Source organism: Acinonyx jubatus, chromosome D1 (assembly GCF_027475565.1).
Source record: "Acinonyx jubatus isolate Ajub_Pintada_27869175 chromosome D1, VMU_Ajub_asm_v1.0, whole genome shotgun sequence".
Taxonomy (NCBI): Eukaryota; Metazoa; Chordata; class Mammalia; order Carnivora; family Felidae; genus Acinonyx; species Acinonyx jubatus.
The window spans coordinates 58,319,148-58,341,541 of record NC_069390.1 but is presented as its reverse complement, the minus strand read 5'-3'; the positions used below and the strand labels follow the sequence as shown (position 1 = coordinate 58,341,541).

Below are 22,394 nucleotides of genomic sequence, written 5' to 3'. Positions count from 1 at the left end.
GAAAAGGACTATGTGCATATATACATATATATATAGATATATAGATACATATATACATATATATATCACTGCATGTATCACTGACAATGTGTTATATTAGTATGCTTCCTGTTAAAAAACAGACTAGATCTGAGGTTACTGGAAGAAACCTGTCACTATTTTAATTTTACTTATACCACTCTTCACTCTAAGAAGTATTTGAGGCCATTGAACTATACCCCTAAGCAGACACTATTCTGTTTCTCCCCTCTAAACTTCTTGAGCAAATTTTATCCCAGGAATCCAATTTAAATATGGTTGAAATACGAAAGGACAGTTGTGTCACTTCTCTTGATTTGACTCCACAAAAAGTAGTTGTGTCACTTCTCCTAGTGATTAGTGTCAAGGTTTAAAATTCACCCAGAATCAATTAATCAATCTCTTTACTAAGTCAGAAGTATTTCTGCACCTTTTCCAAACCAAAGATTCTATAACCCAATCTAGGGCTTAAGAGTCTGAATGTCCACTGATTCTTCACATTTAGACAGCATACACAAAAGCCCATAATGGGATGATGATGATGATGATGATGATGATGATGATGATGGTGGTGGTGGTAGTGGTGGTAGTTAACATCAACTAAGCACTTACTCTATGTCAGGCATTGCTTTAAACATTTTCTATGCATTAACTCATATAATTCTCTCAATAAATTGGCAATTATTATCTCCATTTTGTGGATGGGGAAATTGAGTCACTGAGAGGTTAAATAACTTCCCTAAGGTCACACAGCCACTAAACGTTTCCTTCAACAAGCATACATCACACTACTGATATTACTTGCCATACAACAAGTAGAAGGTACACAATTTTTCAAAAGGGTTTTATGCCTAACATTTGCTTTGACTTATACTAATCGAGCACTGCTGTCTAATTACTACCAACCTTCACCAAATGGAACAAATAAATTACAACTTGAGAAAGATTTACATTCAGTTCAGAAAGGAATCTCTAGTAGTTGATGAATCTAGTTGGGTTACTACTACAAGAAATCTGCAAGTTGTTTAACATAATCCTACCTAATAAAACAAGGGAAAGAGGAATTCCTAAGATCCCAATTAACTCCACAAATTTGTTATATAATGCAATTTATTGTTTGCATAATCTCCAATTTGACAGTAGTTCTGAAACAGAGAATGGTATAAATAAGAGAAACCGAAATGGGCGACACTGACTGTCAAAGGAAAAATTCTAAGAACTATTTAGCATTTTCTTGGCTTACTCCTCTTTTGGTATCATTTTATTAGAATATCACCAGTAAATTTGCTTGGTGAGTTTACACACAAATAATATCTACACTTACCTGGTGCATTGTTTAAATGGTGGCAGAAATTTGGAAGATTAGTAATTTGAAACACATGAATATTTGCTATTGAAAAGACAGAATTTGCAGTGCAAAAGATACAACTGCAATTTTTTTAAAAATCTAGAAATCTTCCAAATTTCTACTCATGCCATCATGCTCAAACTTTTTTTTAAGTGAGTGAAAAATTATGTTAGAATTAGATTAAAAATTCCTATTTGCTTAGTAATGAGGGTGTGAATATGCATTAGTTGCACAAATCATTTAAACTGAATTTTACAGATTTTTGTAAAACTCTCACTCCAGGACTTCCCTGGAATTCCTAAGTTTCAACGTAAGGATCACTTCTCTATTTATATTAAGTATGGCAAGGGAGGGTAGAAACCTTGCTCTAGCTCCTTTCCTGAGAAATCTAACATGATACTAATGAAACTATCTTGGCCTTCACATCCTGTGGTGTGTAGGGCACCAACAAAAACTCCTTACTCTCATATAGAAATTCACAAAGTATCCTATGAATGTTTTTGGCTTATGGGGAAGGAGTTTAAGAGAACAGTAATTCCAGACAGCCACTTTTTTCCAACACTAGAGACAATGCTGGCAAGAATGGTGTAATTAAAAATTTTGGAGCCCCTTGACACTCCAGGCTTTGCTATTATAACATTCTGACATGTTTCAAAACTGGATTAGAGTACCAAAGTTAATAAATGATATGGTGCCAAATAATAAACGCGTGTTATACTTGGAGCCATAAGCAAGGCTTTTCTTTGATCCCAGACACCCTGCTCCTTTTGTTTCCACTTCCTTTGTGCTCAGTCTTCTCGGCTTTCTCTTCACCTTTCAACCACATTCCTTCTGGCCTAAGCTGCTGTTTGGAGTGGGGGAGGGACGGGAGAGGAGAAAGGGAATGCAGTCAGTTCAGATGCATCCCTCTTGGGCTCCAGTTGCTTTTTTCAGGCTCAGGGTATGAAGACTTCCTATAAATAATCTTTGGATCTAGGTTCTGGTGCTACTTCTGAGGGAAAGAGGGCAGAGGAGATGTCGAGAATAAGGAATCTATGCCTTCCTCACCAATCCACACTCCCTGACCCTTGGGCTCAACAAGTAAAATACGACACCTAGTCAAACTAAAACCATGGCATAAAATATTAAAACAGGAGTATGGAAAGACCTAAGAAGCTTAAAATTATACGCTGAAGGAAACTCTTCAGAAAATTAAATTCATGTATTAAAGAAATCAGAAAGGAGAGAAAAAAAGGAAACAGGCAGATAAAAGCCAACTCTCAATTATCCATGCTAATAGAGAGAGGAGGGAAAGGGAGAGGTCAAACAGATTAAAGAAATCCACATATTATCCAAAAATACTTTGGCATACTTGTAAATTCCTCCACCAAACCATTTTCAGGATAACTAACAAGTAGTAAAATGACTAATTACAATTTTCACCTCCTCTCCCTTCCCACCCTCTGGCTAGAGGTACTCCCAAGCAGCAAAATGGCTAAAAGGTGGGCAGTATTAGGAGGGGGAGGAAGGGAAGAGAAGGGAAAGCAGAGGGCACGGTTAATTCGTAAATGGGAACATGTGCCCGTGAATAATTGAGAGCTTCAATTTTGAAATAAATACAAGAAAAAGCCTGAAATAATAATAACCTATTTGCATACCTGTAACTTGGTCTTTCACCCAAATATAAGGATAAATTCATTCTTTAAAGGGGAAAAAAGGAAAAGGAGACTAAATAAATGTTATCCTTTAAGTATGAAACTGATGCATCAACTTACAACTAATTGTCCCACAATACTGTTCCAATGCTTTTAAAGTACTAGCTTTGCCTCTAAGTGCCTCTGAATGTAAGCGATTGTTTACTACTTTATTATCTAGCACATAAGCATCCTATTACCTTCTCAAACTAGAATCTAGGCTCAGTTATTATTTTGAGAGCATCCCAATTCAAAAGTTTAGAGCAAATTAAAGAAGGAACACATTAATATTTGAATGTTTCAACCATGTTGGCCTGACAACTAAATACTTAACGTCTATAGTGGAAAAATTCCAAACTTCTACAGTGCATACATACCTATCACTGAAAAATCTCAAAATTCAAATACCTAATCCTTCAAACTACACAGTTAAAAAGGTAGCACCCCATTTTATAAGTTAAATAAAATGAGGAACAGTAAAGCACAACATGAAGCTAATGGATCTACAGGGCCAATTCAAATACTGCCAATTGGTTTAAACATACCATTTATCACATTATGGAAATGCACTGAATTTTTTCCTTTAGTTTTATTTCACATTAAGACATAAAAATAAAAAACAAATGAGTTATACTCTAATGTATCTTATTTTATGAAATGTTCCTGTCATCCTGCATAAACATTTAAAGGATAATTTCTGCTCCTCTCTATTCTGTAGGAGGCACTGTCTCCATAGGCACTCTCCTAATGTTTGATCCCTGCCCTTCGTCCTCTACCACCCTCCACCCCATCTATCAAATAGTTATAATGATCTGAAAACAATTTTGTTAAGAATTGTTTATAACTTTATTTTGTTGGCTTTTTAACGTAAACTAAGTAAGATACATTCATAATTCTTAAAAAATGCAGAACATAAATTTTTACAATCTTTTTTCTGAATCTCAAAATACATGAAATATTAGTCAGTTATAAAAAAATTTATAATGCCTATTTACAAAGCAATATACATACCAAATACCATTACAAAGAACCTCTAAGGGGCTGCTGAATTAGGGGAGCATACTACTTTATTATTGAACTTTGCTTCAAGTTAAGTGAATCATCTGCTGAACTGTGGTGGCCTTTAGTTATGCAGAGATTACACCGTAGTGGGATTTGACCTCAGTACTTAAAGCTTGTCTGACCAAATGCAAAAACATAACCAAGTGAATAAACAGGTAACACCTCTATGGTCAGGATCCCTGAGTACAGAAATAATTACTATTAAGATAAAAGACTCAGGAATCTGCTATACAATCGGAAGACTGTTTCAAAACTATGTTATACTACGTAATAAAAAATCAGGGGTTGTATGACTAATGGCTTACTTATGTGCAATTGTTGTTAACCGTTCATCGTTTACTGCTCTCCGAACTTCAGCACGGTGGCGCTCTGTTGAGATGCTATGAAAAAAAATAGCCATTATAGAACTCTGCCAAGCAGGCAGCTCTTTTCTATACTTTTATTAATGTTCTAAGTCAACATTCTGCTTGGGGAAGAGGGGGGACAAGATTGATTTGTGAAAAGATATAGACAGGGGCCTAATATACACCTTCAGATGCTTTAATTAAAATCACAAGGAAGGGTTCATAATGATTCGGTGTAACTGCAGGATTAGTTGCAAATTAGGAATCATAGGAAGACAAATCAGCTTGATATCAAGTCATTACTTCCAAAACTCAGACATGTCAGACCATGTTCAAGATTAGCAGAGGTTCGTTATCTAAATACGCAAACAGCCACTGAATGACCCCTAATCGTGGTTACTAAGAGGATTCTGGCACTTGGAAGAAAGTCTTCTGAAGTTTTTTCTAAAGCTTAAGAGTCTATAATTTTATGTTTAGTAAATATAATAAAGAAACAAAAGTGGCAGGATAAGCTATCTTTTTCCGGTGGCTATATGCTATGTTCAGTGAATATATTCAGTGAATTTTATGTTCAGTGAATATAATAAAGAAACAAAAGTGGCAGGATAAGCTATCTTTTTCTGGTGGCTATATGCTATGAAATTTGACACCAGGACATTACTCCCTTATTACTCAACACTTCACCTGTATGTCTTCTACCTCACGTTACCATTACGGTAAAAATGTGCTTATATTGACTCTGATTAAATACATGTAAGGTTAACACTAAACAAGTGAAAAAAAAGTTATCCCCATTCCATTCATAAATACTCAATAAAATGAGTATCACTCTTCAATTGTAATCTTTGCTGCTTAAACTAAATCTATAACATGGGTTAAAATATTTAAAGGGCTAGAAAGCAGATTTACGAGGAAATATAAACAACAAACAGAAAATATATAAATTGTTAAACATGAAGACAGTAAGATTAAGGATTTCACTTAAATTAAATTTAAATCCCTAAATTAATGGCAGCTAAATATAGGAAAAGCCTCTTCCCTATTTTCATTTAAAAAAAGAATAGGACAAAATGGTTTTATATGTAGAAAGGTAACTTCCATTAAAACAGAGTATTTTCTGAAAAAACTCAAGATGTCAGAATGGATCAAGAGAAGGTATCTAAGAATTCCATTCACTAGAATTTTTTTAACAAGTTGAAAGTGCCATTCTAGCAGGAAGCTAGGGGGTAAACTATCATTAGGGCTATGACTATATAAAACCACCCATTTCTCTAAATTAAGACAACAACTAAGAAGTCTCCTTCTTCCCTCCCAACAAATGCCACTGGGCCACTCTAGGTCTTCAGATCTTGTTGCTACCAACCCTTCTTTCCTTCACCCAGGTCAAAACTACCTCCCCTTCCCAGGTGACCCAAACCTAAAACTGTCTGCCTTAAACCCTTTCTGATTATAGAATAAATGATAAATTATATAACTCTCTGTAACAAAGCCTCCACAACTGGGATGGGATACCTAAGCACCAACAACTTGAATACCTCTGTCTTCAACTTGAGAGTAAAAAGTACTAAAACCCCTCAAAATGAAATTTCTAGAGTCATGTCTCACAAATTTTTATGATAATTTACCTAAGAACTTTTGAGAGTTCTCCAAGAAGATCTTTCTTTTCCTTGGTGAGATCCCCCTGTGCCCGAAGTGCACTGATAACTCCAGCATATGCCTCCAATTCTAGAAGAAGAAAATTATTTTATCAAGATAGGCCTTCAATATTTTAAAACTATGGCTACATATAGTGAAACTTCAGGGCAAAAAACCTAGAAATCAATAAAAAAAAATCAATATGCAAAATTTTAAAAATTCCTCTCAAAAATCCTATCTAAGAACGTAGATTAAAATGTGGCTTTTATAATGTTTGTATTTTTTTTTTGCTGTTGTTATTATCTCACAGAAGTCACATATATAAGATGCTTAGGTAGAAAAATCCAATGGTAAATACTATCTTGCACATTATCACTGAAGAACACTTAACTCAGATACTACCAACAATTAGGAATAGGCTCCAAGTGATGTAAGGCTGATAAGATAAATTTTTAGCTTTACTGACAGGTACCTACACTGACCAATCCTTAAAACAATTCCTTAGGCCTGCCTGAAATTCAAACTACATTCTACCTCCCTCCTGGGGTTGAGAATACCATGAGCACTGTCCAGTAGAAAAACTCCTAGAACAAGAGTCAAATGACCAGATTCTGGCTCTAGCACTACCACTCACTCACTAGTTGTGTGACCTTGGACAAGTCTCTTCTCATCTCTGAACCTCAACTTCTTTATCTAGAAGAGACTCTGAAGTTATCTTCCAGATCTAAGATCCTCTGCATCTACCATCAGAATGACTAAGGCAAGTTAGGAAACATGAGTTGCTCTTATAGCAACAAGGATATAATACACTGAACCCTAATGCCAGACAGTTTCGTTTCACTATTTTTCCACAACAACATCATTATGAAATGAAACTGTCAATCTCTGACACTGGTTAGACTCTTGCTATCATCTCAGGTCATGATCTCCTGGTCCTCAAGCTGTGATCTCAAGGTTGTGAGATCAAGCCTTAAACTGGGAATGGTGCCTGCTTGGGATTTTCTCTCTCTGCCCCTTCCCCTACTCTTCCTCGGTCTCTGTCTCAAAATATACAAATTAAAAAAAAAAAAAAAAAAAAAAGACAAGGGCGCCTGGTGGCTCAATCAGTTAAGCATCTGACTTCAGCTCAGGTCATGATCTCACAATTCGTGGGTTCGAGCCCCGCATCAGGCTCTGTGCTGACAGGTCAGAGCCTGGAGCCTGCTTCAGATTCTATGTCTCCCTTCTCTCTCTGCCCCTCCCCTGCTCTATCCCTCTCTCCCTCTCTCAAAAATAAACAAACATGAAAAAAAAAATATATGGGGCACCTCGATGGCTCAGTTGGTTGAGCATCCGACTTCGGCTTGGGTCATGATCTCACGGTTTGTGAGTTCGAGCCCCACATCGGGCTCTGTACTGACAGCTTAGAGCCTGGAGCCTGCTCCAGATTCTGTGTCTCCCTCTCTCTCTGTCCCTTCCCTGCTCATGCTCTGTCTCTGTCTCTCTAACTCTCTCAAAAAATGAGTAAATGTTAAAAAAAAATTTTTTTAGAAGATAAAATAAGATATACAACCAAAAACTCCTCATTGGCTCCCAATAAGCCATGCCTGCCTCCCAGCACACTCCATGGAAGTTGTACTACTTTGTATAGTCCTCTCCCACACTGACTCTGGGCTTGGCATGTGCCTTGCCTTGGCCAGTGGAACATCAGCATACCTGATGCAAACAGAAGCTCAATACGCATTTGCCCACAGGGCCTTGCTACCTTGAGATAACCAAGATGCAAAGAAGCCCAGGATGAAAAGCCACGTGGAGAGACAGGCCCAGCCATCTCAGCTGAGCCCAGTCAACCATCTAAGCTACCCGTTGAATACAACCACATGACAGAATTCAGAATTCGCTCAATCGGTTAAGTGTGTTAAGTGTCGACTTTGGCTCAGGTCATGATCTTGCAGTTTGTGAGTTCAAGCCCTGTATTGAGCTCTCTCTACTGTCAGTGCACAGCCTGCTTCAGATCCTTTGTCCCCCACCCTCACCCCTCCCCTGCTCACGCTTGTTCTCTGTCTCTCAAAAATAAGTAAACACACACACACAAAATGAAAGAAAAACCCCCAGCATCCATAGCATCAAAAATAATAATAAAATAGTTGTCTTAAACTATGAGACGAGTATACCTGAGCAAAACTGAATGATGGGAAATAAGTGTCCAAACTACATTTATCTTCTTACTCAATTCAAGTTGCTACTAGTTAGTATTTGCTACTTCCTAATGCCGGACACCCAAATACTAAAGGCATGCATATCTGCATCCTAAGTACTACACCAATAATAAACTAATAGCCTCATTCAGTTCATGTTATTCATAGTTCTGACAATCAAAAAAAGACCTTTATATAGTAAAGTGAGTTGACTATATTAAACAGAAATGTCTGGTCCAACTGAATTATCCCATGTGTAAACACCCTGTATATTCAATCTATGCTGAATACTATGTAGATGTTTCATGGGGTCTCTCTGGAAGGAAAAAGCTTTCCCATTCTGGAGAAGTGAAGAAAATACTTAGTCACAGGAAACGTGTATTTCAGCTTTTATCATGACCCGAAGTAGAGTTCAGAAAGGCACTGGGGATAACCAACTAAGAAATCACTATACTAAAAGCTTATGCCTCATTTATGGAATATTTTATTCAACAAATCAGTAGAGTCCTATTATAGATATCAGATAGTATGCTAAATTCTACCTTCAAGGAGTTAACCTTAGAATAAAGCTACAGTGAAACAAGTCATCAGACAATTATGATACAGTTTATAATACAGTGGTAAAAGCACAGAGGGGAAACACATCATCTGATCTAGAAGCATAAGCTTTAATCAGAAGTGTGCTCTAAGCAAGCAGAGGAGAAAAAATGCAAATGTGCAAAAGGAATAGGAAGAGTAAAAGCAAATAATATCTCATATAGACATCAAACTTCCAATAACAGTCAGTGACCATTTTCAGAGTTTTACTCTAGGGAAAGTAAAAACATGTCTGTACTCGGACAGTCATTAATTCAAACCAAACTATTAATTGCACATGACTACTATTACAAGGTACCATGGAGAATGATTACATAAATAAAACAAAGTGCCTATCTTCAAGGTAATTAAAATCCAACAAGAGATACATACACAGGAATAAAGAAAGATAAAAATGGAAAAGTAGTTTGGGGCCAGACTAAGCCTCTAATTCCAGGCTAAAATGCTTTTATTTGATAGGACTCTGTAATTGACTGAATGTGGAAATAACAGCAGAAGGAAAAGAACCAAGTTTTACAGTCTGCAAGATATTTAGGAGAAGGGCAATACCATACAAAGAAATGGAGAGGTCACAGAGAGGAAGTGGCATGAGGACAAAGAAAAAGTTCACTTTTGGCCTATGCAGTTTATGGTGATCAAGATACTACTTCAAAAAGAGTGAAATTAACTAAAGAAATGTGGCAAAGATTTTTGACATTTCAAGTGTCATTCCAAGTCTAACTAAAAAATCACAGACAGAAGTATGAGGTGGCAACCTCACACAAAACTGGGACTCAGACAACAGTTATCATAGGTACGTGATTCGAGGCACTTCCTCCCTCCTCCAGAAATTCACTCATTGTAAAGAACCTTCACTGGCTTCCCAACCTCCTTCACATTTGATTTCCATTTTGATGGGTATCCTCAGATCCTGACAAATATCAAACTTAGTTGAATTTCTGGCATTATTTTTGGTGCCATTCTACTGTAGTGCTAACTCTAATGATACATAAATATATGCAAACACCACAGAAAACAAAAAGATTCGCCAAACCACTTTTATAAAGTCCTCAACCCATTCCATTTAAACAAATCAGTCATAAACAACATAGTCCGTAAAGCCCCAAGTTGGAGTTGTAGCTCAGGAATGGTTTTAAAAAAAATAAGGCAGAGGAAAAGCAGGCTAGAAGGAGGGAAGGAAGCATTTATCTATTACTGGTCTGTTCAACGTATCATAAAAAAATTCTCTATCCCAGTTTCTTTTTATTTAAGTAAAATCTCAATGTTTAACATTTTATGTTATATGATTTATAACTATTTTTGGAAGGACAAACCTAATTCTTAAAATATTTTAAGTTAATTCCTAAATACAGTACTTTCTCTAAACTTTGGACCTAGAGCTACTATTTGAAGGCAATTCAAAGGTTTCATTGTTATGATAATAGGCCAACGGGTGGGGAGGAAGTCTTTCTGCAAATCACTACCAAGGCTCACCTCCCAAAGTGAAGGGTCATTGAAGACGACATTACCCTGCAGGAAGGCTGTTTTCTTTTGTACAGAAACAGCTCTCTAGCAACAGTACCCACACAGCTCTGGCTAAAGTTAAAGATAAATTTAGACTTATAGGTTACCATTTTTATATTTAAACATAATCTCTTGACTCAAGGCCCCAAAAGCCCAAAAACTCTAAACCAATCTACTATACTTGGGATCTGTTCCTCCGCAATTATTTTAGCTATGAAACTAATACAAGTCCAACTCTATAAATGGTAGCTAGCAAATTATAGCAATTGCATGTAAGTATGTAGAAAATCATCCTCAAATTAGTACTAAAAGTTGGATGTAAGGTTAAAGGAAAAATATGATAAAAGAATGATTGCCTCAAAAAACTCTCTTAACATGCTAAAATACAATGCAAAAAGGTAGTTTAAAATAAGAGAAATCCTCATAGTGCTCTGAGGGAAAATAAAAAGGGTAAATGTTACTAGCAGGCAGCGCCAGGGCAGCTATGATTCAGATTTACATACAGGAATTCCCAACAAAAATTTCCTTTGAAGATTCACCTGCAACTACATTGACGTCTGAAAGCAACTGCTCTAAAACACTATACCCTCAGATATAAAAGGGGCACTGTGATAGGCCCCTTTTATATACAACTAATCCACATAACAAATCTGAGGCAGATATTATTATGCTTCTTTTACAAAAATGTCAACAGATTTATGGAGATTAAATAAATTGATCTTGCGGGTCATCAGTGATAAGCAAAGACCCCAAGTCTCTCTGAAATCAAAGCCCACACTTTACCCTTCAAAATTACAGATATCCAAATAACTCATATCCACTTCCAAAACATTTAATGTTCTTTTTTCAAATAATTTTTTCATTTGATGAACATCTACTATGTGCTAGCCTGCAACGATGTAAGAAGACAACAAAGTCCTTCTTGGACCTTACAGGCTAAGGCGGCAGTTCTCAGCCAAGGATCCTCATCTGAACCACAGGATACAAAAAATAATTCGAGTAACTCTTTTTCTCAATTTTCCCAAGAACAGTACATAACGATTACAATTCTAAATTCATAAGTTAGTTCATTACATACAATGGATTAGGCTCAGCATTAGTACTTAATTCTCTCCCTAAAATGCTAGTTGAGAAAGGCTGCTCTAAAGGAAAAAAAGCTCAAAATAATTAATTATAAATACAAAGAATGTCTTATTACTGACAGTAAAATATAATTTAGAGAAGTCAGCATAGCTAACATTTACTTAGAATTTAGAAACAGTATGTAATTCACACATACATTCAGGAAGGTTAAAAGTATGCTAAAGTGATATTGGAGTCATATTCCCTGGGTTACAATCCTGACTCCAGCATCACCTTGGGCTCTAAGCTTCAGTTCTGTCATCTGTAAAATGGAAACAGACAAAAACAAAAAACAACAAAAAAAAAACCCTACCTTTTCCATTTGAGTGATTAAATGAGATGCCGAAAGAGTAAAAACCTCACAACAGCCCAGTACCCCTCGAGAACTCTTAGCTACTATTTTTATTATTATGGTTCATGCACCTACTAAGTACAGAGCACTATGCTAGGCACTGGGGAAATAACGAGTAAGATGGGGAATACACCTCCAAAAAATTTCTAACGCAGCATGAGATAGGACATCCAGGCAAACAGCCATGACAAAAAAAAAAAAAAAAAGTATTATAGAAAGTCATAAAACATCAAAAATGAAAACCGTACCCAATTTTCGAAGAATCCTTTTGCATTCATCCCTGCTGAGATCCAAAAGGGTTGGCCACACAACAGGCATTGCTGCTTCTTTTTGGTAGCCCCAAAGAGCTTGTCTTCCCTAACAAAACAAAACAAAACAAAACAAAAATCAAATTAACAAAGTACATTCAAAAGGCCACTTGCCTGGAGATCCACACCCTAAGAAGTAAAACCAGTAAGAACAATCCTATTTCACCACCACAGTTTTCAACTTTTGACAAATGAAGAACTAAACAGCCATTCCAGAGCTTATTATTCCGGCATAAGACAGTGGAAAGAGCACAGGCTTTAGGGTCAGACACCTCTAGGTTCTAGTTCTAGCCTTCAACTCACTGGCTGTGCGATCCTGGGTGAAGGGGCCTATCTGAGCAAAAGTTTTCCCTATCTGGAAAACAAAGGTATTATCATCCAATTCGTCATGAGGATTAAAGGACAGTATGTGAAGTTCTTAACCACAGTGGCTGGCATGTTGTTTAATAAATAGGTGCTACTACTTGATTTGGGCAAGTCACTTGATTTCTGTTGGCTTTCTCATTCAAGACTTACAAGAGAGAAAATACATAAAGCTGCCAGCTCGTTACAAGGGCTAATGGAACTTCAAAAACTGTCTTCTCAAGTCTGAACAATGAACGATGAGTTTACACCCAGGAGTCCTTAGACAATCATTTACCAAAATTTCAGATGTCAGGAATTTACTTTGTACTGGGAATTGCCTGGTTCAGAGGATAAAAAGACAACTTAGCGCTGAGGGCTTGAACAATACCTGCTTAGCACACAGCAGATCCACTGTAAATATTGGTTAAGTAAGTGAATGAAGACAGAGAAGAGTAGAATGAATGAGTGAGTGAATGAATGAATGAATGAATGAGCGAGCTCACTCCCCAGTTGAGGAGTCAGGCACCGAACCGTAATAACTGCTATATCCCGTTCCAGGCACTGGGGCTGCTAACTCCAACTCTGCGCCCGGAGTTGACCGTCCCCCCCCACCCCCCCCGCTCCGACTTCCCATAGTCCTCTCAGCTACGAACCAACCCAGAGCTAGGAGAACTGGACTGCGCGCCCCAGCCGGCAGGATGACATAAAGAAAAGGGGTGGGGAGGAGGAAGAAGGGGCAGAGCCAAAGGAATCCGCTCCCTCCACAAGCCAGTCCCCGCCTCCCGACAGGATCTTGGAGGCGGCCGGCGACCGCCCGAACAAGCACCACGTCACAGCATCCCGACGCGTCCCCGCCAGCGCACCCCACCGCGGGGACGCAGCGCACTGGAAATCTAAGCAGCAGTAGCGGGAGCCCGCTCCGGCAGCCGGGATCTCGTGTAATCCTTCCCCCACTCAAGTGTCAAGGAGGCAAGCCCGCCCCGCCCCCTCCCCAAACACGCACTCTCTCACAGCACCACAACAAGAGCAGCCCGCCCACCCTCCTCACTGGTGCCGCTCAGCGCCAACCCCAATGTCAAGCCCACTACCCAAGCCCTTCAGGACCAGTAGCCGGTGTCAGGGGCCACGGTCGGCATCAGCGCCTCGCTCCCTCCTCAGCGGAGAGGACAACGGAGAGAAACTAGGCGCGCGGACAGCCAGGCAGACGACCGAGACTCACCGGGAGGCGCCCAGAGCTGGACCCCCAGGATCCCAGCACCAGGCCTGCCAAAGTCCCCCTCAGCCCACCTCAGGGAGCCCCACGATCCCGTTAGGAGACAACGGAGGATGGGGCTGGGCGCCCCAAGCCGGGGACCAAATGCTTGGCCCGGCGCTCCTCCAGCCCGGCTAACCTGCCAGCTCTTCCCGGCACCCTGTCCGAGAGTCACCCACCTGCCCGGCCTTTCGGGGCTCATCTAAAAGGCTCCTCCGCCAAGACTAGGGAACACCAGGAATTGGGTTTGTTTGCGGTGCCTCAGAAGGGGCAAGATGGCGACAGTCATCAGGGCGCAGGCGCAGCCGCGCGCTGCCAGTCGGGAGGTGTAGTTCGCCTTTCCCGCCTTTCGGAGAACAGGCTCCAGAAGGCTTCCATTCTCCCAGTCCCACTTTTCCTCCGCGTTTTGAAAGGAAAGAAGAGACATCGCGGGAGGTGCTGGGAGTTGTGGTCCCGACCCAACTCCCTCCTCTTTCGCTGTCGGTATGCTGTCGCAGGCGCAAGGAAGGCCGGGATTGTAGTTTCCCTGGCTTCTCCTCCATACCCTCCTTCTCCGGCTTCGCGCGCCTCTCCTCCAGCTGCCGTCTCCCAACCAATCGGCTGCGCTCTCTGCTACGTGTGGCGTCACACGTAGAGGCCAAGATGGCGTCGGTAGCTGGAGTTAGGGCTTTGCCGCGACCTTTACTCTAGGCGAGGTTAGGGACGGTAGGAAAGCAGCTTTGTCCCTGAAGCGCTGTTGAGGATTAGGATCGGATTCCTCAGAGTCATGGGAGCAATTGTCAGCGGCCTCCACAGCCCCCACCAGACGCAAGTCAAGGAGAGAGAATCCACGCTACGAGAACCGACATAGCGGACGTTGCGATTGCCAGAGCCCAGGCTGGCGGTTGCCGAGTTGCCCGTGGAGAAGTGGAACCCGAGCGTTCTTCACTTCGGGTCTCTCTCCACGTGTGAAGTGGGAATGATAGTGATATCTCGTGCTTTAGCTGTCAAAGGCAAGAAGGAGAAGGTATTTGTTAGAGGCCCTACGACGTGGTAGGTTCATCCTTCAGCCTTTGTTCTTATTTAATCACAGAACAATTGTGGGACGAAGGTATTGTTGCCCCTATTACACGTATGAGAAAGGGGGCCCAGTGTGTAGTTACTCGCGGCCATAAAACCGAAACCAGTGCTTGGTATTGTTGAAGAGTCAATCAAGTGTTGTGATTGCCCTTCCTCCTAAATTGTGTACTTTGGGAAATCTCGGATCTGGTAAAAATGCCCAAGTCAAAGGGGGTTTTTAATATGCTTTCTGGTATTGACAAAGTTTTCTTGTAAAATGGGGTTGATACCACCCTATGGGGATATTGTGATACACAACGTAGGGAAGAGTTATTTGTGGATTGCGAACCTTTGTGCAAACGTGTGAGACTGGTCATATCCTTGAATGGAGCAGTAGATTAGGAAGAGAAAATAAATAACAGCATTTAAGTTTCTTACTACTGTTTACTCATTAGCTAAAAATACTCTGTAAGGTCCCAGAAAATTGTTATTGTTGAAACCCAAGCCTGCCCCTCCAGAAAGGCATGAAGTGGGACAGATGACCTCCAAGCCCTCTTCTCCCTCCCTTATCTTGTAATGCGTTCTCTTCCATCTATTTCCCAGTAAATTTAGGTGCCACCTGTTTTCAGGTCAATGACTCAACTTTTGGAAAGATGGTAAAAGAAACTTTTAAATATTTTGTTGTTTAACATACTTTCTTTGATTTGAGCCTTATAGTATCTGAGGTAGATACAGTTTAGATCTTCCCTACCCCCCCCCCCACACACACACACACACTATGAATGAGGAAAACACAGAAATTGATGAACTCACCCAATTTCACAAAGCTAGGAATTGAAGGGAGCTGGGCTTTTTAACCCCAGGTCTTCTGACTTCCAAGTGTCTTCTATACAATAAATGTCAAGGTGACGGGTAATGGAGTGGAAATGGAAAGCCAAGCTGCTTATAAAACTGGCACTGACCACAATCAGTAGCATATAAGTCAAGAATTATAGCTTACTCCTATGCTTACTTAATGTTAAGTATTGCTGTAAGCGTCTCACATACTAATTCATTTAGTCCTTAAAATTTTATGAGGTAGAAACTATTATGTCTAATTACAAATGAGAAAACTGAGGCAGAGAAAGGAGGTTAAATAGCTTGCCTAGAGTCACACATTATAAATAAATGGTAAAGCCAGGACTTAAACATAAGCAGCTTGACTCCAGTGTATGCTCTAGACTAGTGGTTCTCAAACTTTCATGTTCAGTAGGAACCCCTGAGGATCTTGTTAAAATGCATCTTGAGTGTTTCTGGATAGGTTCTAAGATTCTATATTTCTAACAAACTCAATCTTCCACACATCCTCCCTTTCTTCCTAACTATATTTGTATTTTGTGACCAGAATCTGCCTTCCCCGTACTGCCTCTGATTGCTCCATATTCCCGAATATCCCCAATATTAAATTCTCTTCCTTAAGGGTCAGAGTCATACTTCACCCTCAAGAAGCTTATCCTGCCCCTGACTTTTCCTTCTAAGACAGGCATTCCTGCCTCTGCTTCTACACATTGTATTACAAAATTCAGAACATTTGATTTATGGTCATTTGTTTGAAAATCTGACTAGACAATGGGCTCTTCAAGGAGAGATCTTTGCACTCTAGTACCTAGCACATAAAAATAATAGCTAATACTTCTCCAGGGCTTTCTCTGTTCCAGATACTGTTTTATACATTAACTTGTTTAGTCTCCACAAAACCCTTTGGAGAATACTATTACCATTTTACGGATGAAGAAACTGAGGCACAGAGACATTAAGTAGTTTCCCCAAGACAACACACTAGTTAGTAGCAGAGCCATGATTTCAAGTTAAGGCACTTTGCACTGTGAGTCCACGAAATGTGTGATAAATAAAATGAGAGCCATCCTCCAATTCCACAAAAGAAAAACCAAGACTTACTGTCCTACTAGACATAACTACCTCTAGTCTGGGGAGATGTATTGGAGTACAGTATCTGTCTCCAACTTTATTCCACTATTGACCAAGCAGGTTTCTTGAAACAAACTTCTTCAAGGGGCCTACCATCCACCATTCAAGTTTTGTAGTGCTATACTGGAGAAGGTGGATTTCACCATTATCATCAAAATAATCTATCAGAAGATCAGAAGTGCTTTGAACAGCTCAGAAAGGAGGTGAAAGATCGGGACACTGCCTCGTCAACTGACAACTCCTCTCCCTCATTGTCCATTAAACGCTGTAGTCTCTACTTCCTAAATAGCTGGCCCCATTGTTTTAGTGGGATGATGGTGAGGCCTCATCACCTGTGTGGAGTGGACTTTTTCCCAGCCCTATTTTTCCAAAAGCACCTCTCTTCACTCCTTGCCTAGTACATCTATCATACTGCCACTGCTGTCAGGGTGAGCTTACAAAAATTCAAAGCTCACCATGTCAGTCGCCGGCATAAGACTTTCCAGTGGTTCCCAGTTGCCAATAGGGTAGTAAAGTTCCAGCTTTTTTACAAGCAAACCCATGCCAATGCAAAGAAATTTCCTTGCATACCTAATATTTTCCTAGAGCACTGCCATCACTTCTTTATCTTGCCAAAAATCTGATATTGTCCTAAAGTTAACTGTTTCTCTTGAAGCCCTTGCAAATGGAGTTCTTCCTTCTATCCCCATCTTCAATATCTTGAACCAGAAGGAAAGGATGGTATTCTCCTCACCTTGTAACTACCAACTTCCAGACCGGCTACCCTTGCAGTGAGGCTTTCAAACCCTGCAAACTCCATTCAACTGTCATTCCATCTCTCTAGGGATGATGAGATTTTTTTAGGGAGAAGCTTTTTAAGTCTGCTATCATCAGCTTGTGTTGCCCTGTTGTCCCTTCTGCCCTTGTCCTCACCAGAAAGATTTTAAAAACCTTCCCCCAGCACTGCCATTCAACCACCCATTTCTTTGATCCTGTGCTTTGTTCTCCAGAACTATTCCACCTCTGAAATCAGTAACTAAGGTATTCCACCTTCTAAACAAGACCTTCTTTTATTCCAGAGTTTTTTTACTCCTTTACCCTCACCAAACCTGTTCTTCAACTTCAGTGAAATCTACAGTTTACAGTCTACCAGTTCCAGGTTTGTTCCCTCCTCTAGCTCTATTTTCTTCTCTTTCTACGCAGGGCCCTGTGACCATTCAAACTCTGTCTCATTGGCACTTCCAACTTCATTCAGCTGTCTCTGTCCTTCCACATAGACCCTAAAACAGCCCTCTACCTTGGATCAGTTTCTCCCCTATAATCCTCCCCATGTTGATGTAGCTATTAGTTAACTATTGGTACATAAGAAATTATCCCAAACCTTGGCTTTAAAATAAAATAAGGTTTTGGTGGTTGTGGTTGTTGTTGTTGTTGTTTTAATTTCATACAGGTTTTGCAGTTTCTGTGGGAATCAAGTTAGCTGATTCTGGCTTGGAATCTCTAAGAGGTTGCATTCATGATGTCAGCTAGGACAGCTATCATCTGAAGACTGGGGCTAAAGGATCAGCTTCCTAGGTACAGTAAAAACGTGCTTTGCGAGCATAATTCATTCCAGAAATGTGCTTCTAATCCAAAGCACTTGTATATCTAAGCAAATTTCCCCCATAAGAAATAATGGAAACTCGGATGATTCGTTCTATAACCGAAAAATATCCATATAAAAATGATTACAATACTGTTATATAAAACGAAATAATAAAGAAAAATAAAAACCTGCACTTAACCTTTGAAAACCTTTGTGGCTGGTGTCAGGGAGACGAGAGAGGAGGATTATTGTGTAGGACGACTTTCAGTATCACTAGCAGAATCACTGCTATGTCTTGGCTCAATGGAATCTTTTTCTGCCTGGGGGCCATTGTATATGCTCACCTGGATGTTGATTACAGTAAAATATTAATAAACTCTTGTCATATAATGTAATTGGCAATAAGGCAGCAGAGGAAAGGGTCTATATCTGCAGGCAGCCTGACCTACAATGAAGCGAAGCATTCTTAAGCTTACTCGTGTACAGAAAGGCAAAGGACTGTCCATAGGTGCTTTGAAGTGACAAAAAATACACCAGTACCAGTTGTGGGCACCTTCCAACGTTCTGAAAAATCACTGATTTCTGCCAAACACCATGGCCTGAGACTGAGCATCCAAGCATGGGAGACGATAACCCACAATCCTGCAGAGAGAGAGAGAGAAGAATCATTGGCTCAGTTGTGCTCATGTGATGCATGTGACATTCAGCGTCATGTACTACTCGTATTGCAAGACATCACTTGTTTATCAACTTAAAATTTATTAGAAATGTTTGCTCATCTTGCAGAACACTTGCAGAACAACTCACAATCCAAGGTTTTACTGTAGCTTGTTCACATGGTTGGTAAGTTAGTGAGGGAAAAGTTCTGTTTCTTACTCTGTGGACCTCCCTATAAGGCTGCTTGAGCATCCTCACAACATAAGTGATGGGAGAGAGCAGTGTGGAAGCTGTAAAGTTGCAATGTGCCTATCCGTGTGTGTGTGTGTGTGTGTGTGTGTGTGTGTGTGTGTGTGTACAAAATCAGGTTTTAGGAATTTATACAAAGCAGCAAATCTAGGACAACTTGATGGAAGTAAGTTGAAATAATATTAAGTAGCATTTATTGAAATTCCATTATAAAAAGCACCTGTGTGCGTTATCTCGTTTAAACTTCACAACATTCCCATGGTATACTAATTGTCCATTTCATAGCTGAGGAAACCAGGGCCTAGAGAGAAAAATAATTTGTGCGATGTCAAATATCACAAGACTCTTCCCAGGAACACACAGATATTACAGAGTTCTGGTTATTTGTGGTTGCATAACAGCATTGCTATAGCTTATACAATTTATTTTTGCTCACAGATCTTCAAATTGGTAGGGCTTAAGAACACAGTTCATCTCTACTCCTCTGGAGTCCACTGGGACAGTTTAATGGCTAAAATCTGGAATCATCTGAGGTCTCATTCATTCATATGACCAGCAATTGATGTTGCCTGGAATCTTTGCTGGGATTATCAGCAGAAACATCAGTGTGTGGCATCTCCATGTGGCCTATGCTTCCTTACAACATGTGGCCAGATTCCAAGGCAAGTGACTAGAGAGAAAAGAGACAAAAGAAAACTGGAAGTTTTTGTCATCAAACTATGGAAGCCATGCCATTATTTCTGCAATACTCTTGATTGGAACAGTCAAGCCCACCCAGGTTCAAGGGGAACCTAACAAAAGAGTGGTAGAGTTCTGAAAGAACACATGGAACCAGAAATACTGCTGTGGTCGTTTTTGAAAAACATCATCTGCCATAGTCACTCCTGGTCACAATTCATCTCTCTCTCACATGGCAAAACATATTCATTACTTCCTCCCCAAACCCCCAGTCTCTTCCCATTGTGATAGCAGAATCAGGCGGCTAAGAGGCTAAGAGGCTGCAGTCAAACTGTGAGATTCCATTTATATAAAGTTCAAAAGCAGCAAAAGTAATCTATAGTGCTAGAAGTCTGGATAGTAAATAACTTTAGAGGAGCAACTACTTGGAGCAGGTAGGAACCGTGGAACTATGAATGTTCTAGATCTTGATCTGGGTAGGGGTTACATGAATAGATAGGCCTAAGTAAAAGCTTATCAAGCTATACGTGTAAGATTGTATCCTTTATGTAGTTTATACCTCAATAAAAAGTAAAAAGGTGCTGTAATGGTGGATACACATCATTACACATTTGTCAAAACCCATAGAATGTACACCACCAGGGGTGAACACTTACGTAACCTTTAGACATTAGGTGATAATGACACATCAGTGTAGGTTCATCACTTGTAACAAATGTAGTACTCTGGTGTGGGATGTTGATCATATATGAGAGGCATGGAGCTGGGTAGGACTGGAGGTATGTGGGAACTTTTTATACAGTTTGAACCTAAAAGTGCTCTAAAAAATAAAATTTATTACTTAAAAAATGCCAGTAAAAAGGATTTTTAAAAATCCTATTTGTACCAGTTAGGAATGTGTGGGTGTGTGGGGATGGATGGATGGATGGATGGATGGATGAAATGGTTTAAGGAATAATGAAAGTTTGGGGTTCACTTTAAGTCCTAGAGTAGTTCTGGCTACAGGCATTACTGAATCTAGAGTATCTCTCCATCCCTCAGCTGTTTTCTACTGTGTTGGCTTCGTTCTCATGTTCTATGTGTTGGCTCCCGGCAGTTCCAGGCTTATATCATCCTTCCTGCTTATAGCCCTAGCAGAAAAGAGGCACATGCTATCTCTTCCAACGATCTTATTAAAAGTCTCACCCTGTTGCTGTTGTCTCCATCTGGGGCATGTGCCCATCCCTAAACTGTGGCCAGGAGAATGTAATGCCCTGATTTGCCTTATCCACATGTTACTCTCTGGAAAGGAGGAAGCTGAGTGGTAAAGTCAATTATTCCAAAGTACATGGAGTGGGGGTGGGGGTGAGCTTGGCTTCCCTTAGGAAAATTAGGGTACTGTTGTCAGAGGTCAGTGAAAGAATGTTACACAGCAAAATCAGATGCTTACTAAAATAAGCCAGGGCACTGTGTGAGTCATAAAAATGTTCATACCCTTTGATACAGGATTCCCATTTGTGGGAATAATCTAAAATATGAGAAAAGTTATATTTACAGAAATTTTAATTTCAATGCTATCAAAAAATTGACAGCCTAATCATCTTACAATAGAAAAGTATTTACATACCCCACGTATCTATACAGACTAAATGTAATTTAAAATAAAAATTACAGGGGCACCTGACTGGATCAGTTGGTAAAGCGTGTGACTCTAAATCTCAGGGTTGTGAGTTCGAGCCCCATGTTGGGTGTAGCGATCACTTAATAAATAAAACTTTTTAAAAAATGAAAATTCCGAGTAGTTAACATTAAGGAATATGTTTATGATAAGTGGAAAAATCACATACGTATGTGTATATACATACCTTTATGTAAAAGGACATATATAAATATGAAAAAAATTGGAAGAAAACATGCCAAAACAGTAACTTACTAGAGTAAGTTCTACCCCTAGAGTGGTAGAACTATGGATGATTTTTTTCCTTTATTTTTCAAGTTTCCTTTTTGGTATTTATATTATTGTTATGATTTATTAATGCACTTTGTAAAACTTAGTATCTTAAGAATAGTCCCTTCTCCTAAGTACTATGGGGTAAAACCAAATAAACTTTTACATCAGTTGACTAATGATTCTGGTAAAGGTCATAAAACATTAGAGTTAGAAGAAATCTCAGAGGTATTCAGTTTAATCTCCCATTTTACAGCAGAGATATCTGAGACCCAGAGAGTCAAAGTAACTTACACAAAGTCGCACAGGAACCAAGGGCAGGTCTCACGATTTTCAGGCTAACATTTCCTATACTGATTGAACCAATCAATTAAGATTTGGATTTTTGGGGTACCTGGGTGGCTCAGTTGGTTGAGCGTCTGTTTGGCTCAGGTCACAATCCCAGGGTTGTGGGATCAAGCCCCGCATTAGGCTCTGTGCTGAGCATGGAACATTCTTAAAATTCTCTCTCTCTCTCTCTCTCTCTCTCTCTCTCTCTCTCTCTCTCTCTCTCTCTCTTTCCCCCTTCCCCCCTCCC

General features: G+C 39.8%; 1 protein-coding gene and 1 long non-coding RNA gene across 15 annotated transcripts in view; one reads left to right on the top strand and one right to left on the bottom strand.

The window, feature by feature from the left end:
• The window catches only part of EMSY (EMSY transcriptional repressor, BRCA2 interacting), an 88,873-nt gene extending 74,818 nt beyond the window's left edge, over positions 1-14,055 (bottom strand). For 8 of the 14 annotated variants that reach the window (XM_027039595.2, XM_027039606.2, XM_015073888.3 and 5 more), the window contains exons 1-5: positions 13,916-14,055; positions 12,080-12,188; positions 6,071-6,170; positions 4,407-4,481; positions 3,004-3,045 (exon numbers count right to left, since the gene is read on the bottom strand). In XM_027039595.2, coding sequence (XP_026895396.1) covers positions 3,004-3,045; positions 4,407-4,481; positions 6,071-6,170; positions 12,080-12,149 — 287 coding nt within the window. In that variant the 5' untranslated portion in view covers positions 12,150-12,188; positions 13,916-14,055. The remainder of the gene's footprint in view (positions 1-3,003; positions 3,046-4,406; positions 4,482-6,070; positions 6,171-12,079; positions 12,189-13,915) is intronic. The other 6 variants (XM_027039598.2, XM_027039599.2, XM_015073886.3 and 3 more) reach the window with 5 other exon arrangements.
• Positions 14,056-14,299: 244 nt separating this feature from the next.
• LOC106976459 (uncharacterized) lies at positions 14,300-21,992 on the top strand. Its single transcript, XR_001430481.3, has 2 exons — positions 14,300-14,768; positions 19,651-21,992. It is a non-coding gene; the product is annotated as an uncharacterized LOC106976459 (long non-coding RNA).
• The last annotated feature ends 402 nt before the right edge of the window (positions 21,993-22,394 follow it).